The sequence below is a fragment of the Amphibalanus amphitrite genome, unplaced genomic scaffold (assembly GCF_019059575.1).
Source record: "Amphibalanus amphitrite isolate SeventyFive unplaced genomic scaffold, NRLGWU_Aamphi_draft 002127F_arrow, whole genome shotgun sequence".
In the NCBI taxonomy this organism is placed as follows: domain Eukaryota; kingdom Metazoa; phylum Arthropoda; class Thecostraca; order Balanomorpha; family Balanidae; genus Amphibalanus; species Amphibalanus amphitrite.
Genome location: NW_024883620.1, coordinates 1 through 3,084, shown reverse-complemented (window position 1 = coordinate 3,084; position 3,084 = coordinate 1). Strand labels below are relative to the sequence as shown.

Below are 3,084 nucleotides of genomic sequence, written 5' to 3'. Positions count from 1 at the left end.
GCTGCGGAGTCGACATATTTTCGGTGACTCCGACTCCGACTCCGGCTCGGGTTTCTAAAATCGACTCCGACTCCGACTCCGACTCCGGTCACAACTGTCGACTCCGACCGACTCCAACTCTGACTCCGACTCCGCAGCCCTGGTTGTAAGTATACGCCATTATCTGCCAGAATATAGGCACCTGTTCCGCTCCGTTAGTGTCTCCCGATTAAAAAAAAACAAAACAAAAAACTATCGACTGCTTAGATTGAGCTCTTTTTGACGACAGGTCTCCAAAAACAAAACTTACTACTTGCAGATTTATTTAGCGGACGTTTCTGGCTTACACAAGAGTTAGGAACATATGAGTAAAACCATTTTGAGGATTGTTATTGTCAGGCCTGACGACGTTACCTGTTACTTATAACACTCGAGGAGCAACTCTAGCAAATTCGCAGCGGAAAACTGGTAACACGAGGTGCCAACAACAAAACGATACAGATTGATGCAACACAAATTAGACGGTGAAAACCTGAAAAATATAAAACCTAGGGAAACAATTCGCGAAAAGACCCAAGTAGCAGTCAAAATCACGAGACATTTCTCATCTCGTAGACTTGTCAGTGAAACAGTGAACACTGGACTTTCTTATCGAAAAAAGAAACCGCAGCACATTAGGCAAATAACCAACGTGTTATCACGCAACTGGCGAGTGATAATGAAAACCTTCCCCACCACTCTAGGCGTGTAATTTTCTCTTCTCTACGCCAAAGTCCGAACATTATGAACCATCTCCTCTCAAACGAGCACGGAATAGCACACAGCTTAGTACGCATTCACACCCTTCCAAACACACTCACAGGCCGATGACGTCATCCCACCAACCAGTGATGTCACCTCATCAGCCGATGACGTCATATCAGACAATGACGTCATACCGACAGAACGGTAAGTGTCAGCCGAGGATCATCCAATGCATCCCACCATCATTATACACAGGCAAGGAGCAAAGTGTGAAGAGTTTCCCTTTCCCCTGTGCCAAACCCATCTACTCCGTCACTCCTCCGTTACTCTCTCCCTCTCCCCTCTTGATACACTCTCTCCCTGCTCCGTCACTCTCCCTCTCTCACTCCCGCTCTGTCCCCGGTTGTATGATAGCCCTAACTGACCGCAATACGCTGCTTGGTCCTTATCAGTTCGCGGAGGTTGTTCTCTGATTCCTTCAGGCTCTTTTCCAAGTATTGCTTGTTGGCCTGTAACGATATAGAATGAATTGTGGTCAGTTGAAATACCACACAAGTTGAGCATAAACGCGTGGTTTTACCGAAACAAATCAAAGACTGGATGCACGGATTGTAAATTTCACATCAGACACATGAGGCTTTTAAACTTTATAGGCAAATTAGCAACCACTTCAGAATAAATTTTAGCGTTTTCATCATCATGGCAACTTTTCACCCTCAATATTTTTATCATCACGGCGACTTATAATATTTTGTTGACGTTAGATACGTTAAAAATGTCACTGGCGAGATGTACTTTTCAAATATACACCTTGGTATTCTTTCTCACCTCTAGTTTGGCGATTTTTTCCTTGTTGGTCGCCTGTTTTTTCTCCAGGTTTTTCCTCACGGTGGGCACATTGTTCAAGACAAACATCCTCCCCACGCCGTCATACACTCGCGTGGTGTCGGGCATAGCCTGAGGGCACAGTCGGCTGTCAGTTAGAACCGAGCACCGCGGGTTCGATTCTCGGCATTGTGAGGTTTGCAATTTTATGACATCTCATGTTACTTACAGAATACGCGAAAAATTGCATAATTTTTCGGCCAAAATCTATTAACGTGGCAGCATCTCATTTGCAAATTGCAACTCTTGCCATTTCTTACCGGGTTTCCACAGGACATTATTAAATTAGTCCACCACTCTCAGCTCCCAGCAAATTGGCCCATGTCAGCTGCAATGTCACCCAAATTACATCCTTTGAGTGATTCTAACCTCACATTGTTTCATACCCCTCTCACCCTCTCACTAAGTCCATCCCTTTCTCTCACTCCCTTCTCACCTGAATCTCCCGATCGGTGAGCGTGGCATGATCGATCTGCCGCTTCAGCGTAGCAATCTGCATGTCAGACAGCCGTATTGACTGGTTGGTGTTCTGCATCTTCTGCTGGAGCTCCAGGAACGCCTGCACCGAGGAGCACGACACAAAAATGCACGTGAGACACCAATGACCGTGCTAGGTCAAGGGGTGTTCGGACACTCCCCCCCCCCCCGATGTTTTTGGCAGATATATAAAAAACGGCGTTTTGGCACGCCTGTTCATTTTATATATTTATTTATTTCGCAGAATCGCCAACGGGGTGGCCCATTGATTGACAAAGACATGATTTTAAATGGATACATAAATACACAGCGACATTCGTACGCAAATCATACGCAACTTTTACACACTTACAATGCATCTAAACCGCACATTTTGTGAAAATTTCAGACCCATGTCATTCAAGGTCAGGTCACCAGGTCACGTCCAGTGACCTCATCTCAGAAAAAGGTCTGAATGCTCGTCATAGCTACACCGGCCCGAACGATTGCCTTGAAACTTTCGATTGATTAAAGTAGCAGTATGAACAAACTGCATATCTCGGAAATTTCAAAACGGTGACCTAAGGTCAGATCAATTTGCTGCATTGTAAATTAATCGGAGAAAATAGGAATGCTCCTCTTTTAGACGAACGCATTCTAAACACTCAAACATCGGTTTACACCTTAACTTGACACACTGAATCGGAAAAAGCACCCGTAACCCTCCGTACGTCCATGAGGTCATGTCAGGTCATAAAAGGTCCCCATTCCCCAGCGCTTTTTTACAATAACTTTTGATAACACGTTTCGACGACAGAAACAAGATGCTGGCAATAAATGTACCGTGCGTTTTTTTTTTTTTAAGCCAAAAGCGGGGCTGCGGAGCCGAGTCTAGTCGGTCAGAGTCGACAGTTCTGAGCGGCGTCGAAGTCGGAGTAGATTTTGAAACCGGAGCCAGAGTCGGAGTCACCGAAAATCCAACGACCCGCAGACCTGCAAAGCCTACGGTGTCGGAGTCGG

At 45.6% G+C, this 3,084-nt stretch overlaps 1 protein-coding gene across 1 annotated transcript; it reads right to left on the bottom strand.

Moving 5' to 3' along the window:
- Window positions 1-289: 289 nt before the first annotated feature.
- LOC122376410 (prefoldin subunit 1-like) lies at window positions 290-2,178 on the bottom strand. The gene is made up of 3 exons (XM_043356279.1): window positions 2,045-2,178; window positions 1,552-1,680; window positions 290-1,232 (listed from the first exon to the last, which is right to left on the bottom strand). The coding sequence occupies exons 1-3, from the start codon at window positions 2,141-2,143 to the stop codon at window positions 1,140-1,142; spliced, it is 321 nt and encodes a 106-aa protein (XP_043212214.1). The 5' UTR covers window positions 2,144-2,178; the 3' UTR covers window positions 290-1,139.
- Between the last annotated feature and the right edge of the window lie 906 nt (window positions 2,179-3,084).

Excerpts from the sequence above, each read along its gene's own strand:
- LOC122376410 (XM_043356279.1), bottom strand. The coding sequence starts at position 2,143 with ATGCAGAACACCAACCAGTCAATACGGCTGTCTGACATGCAGATTGCT. Across the intron at positions 1,681-2,044 it reads TCACCGATCGGGAGATTCAG|GCTATGCCCGACACCACGCG; the intron begins GTGAGAAGGGAG and ends CTGTGCCCTCAG. Across the intron at positions 1,233-1,551 it reads AAAAAATCGCCAAACTAGAG|GCCAACAAGCAATACTTGGA; the intron begins GTGAGAAAGAAT and ends ATATCGTTACAG.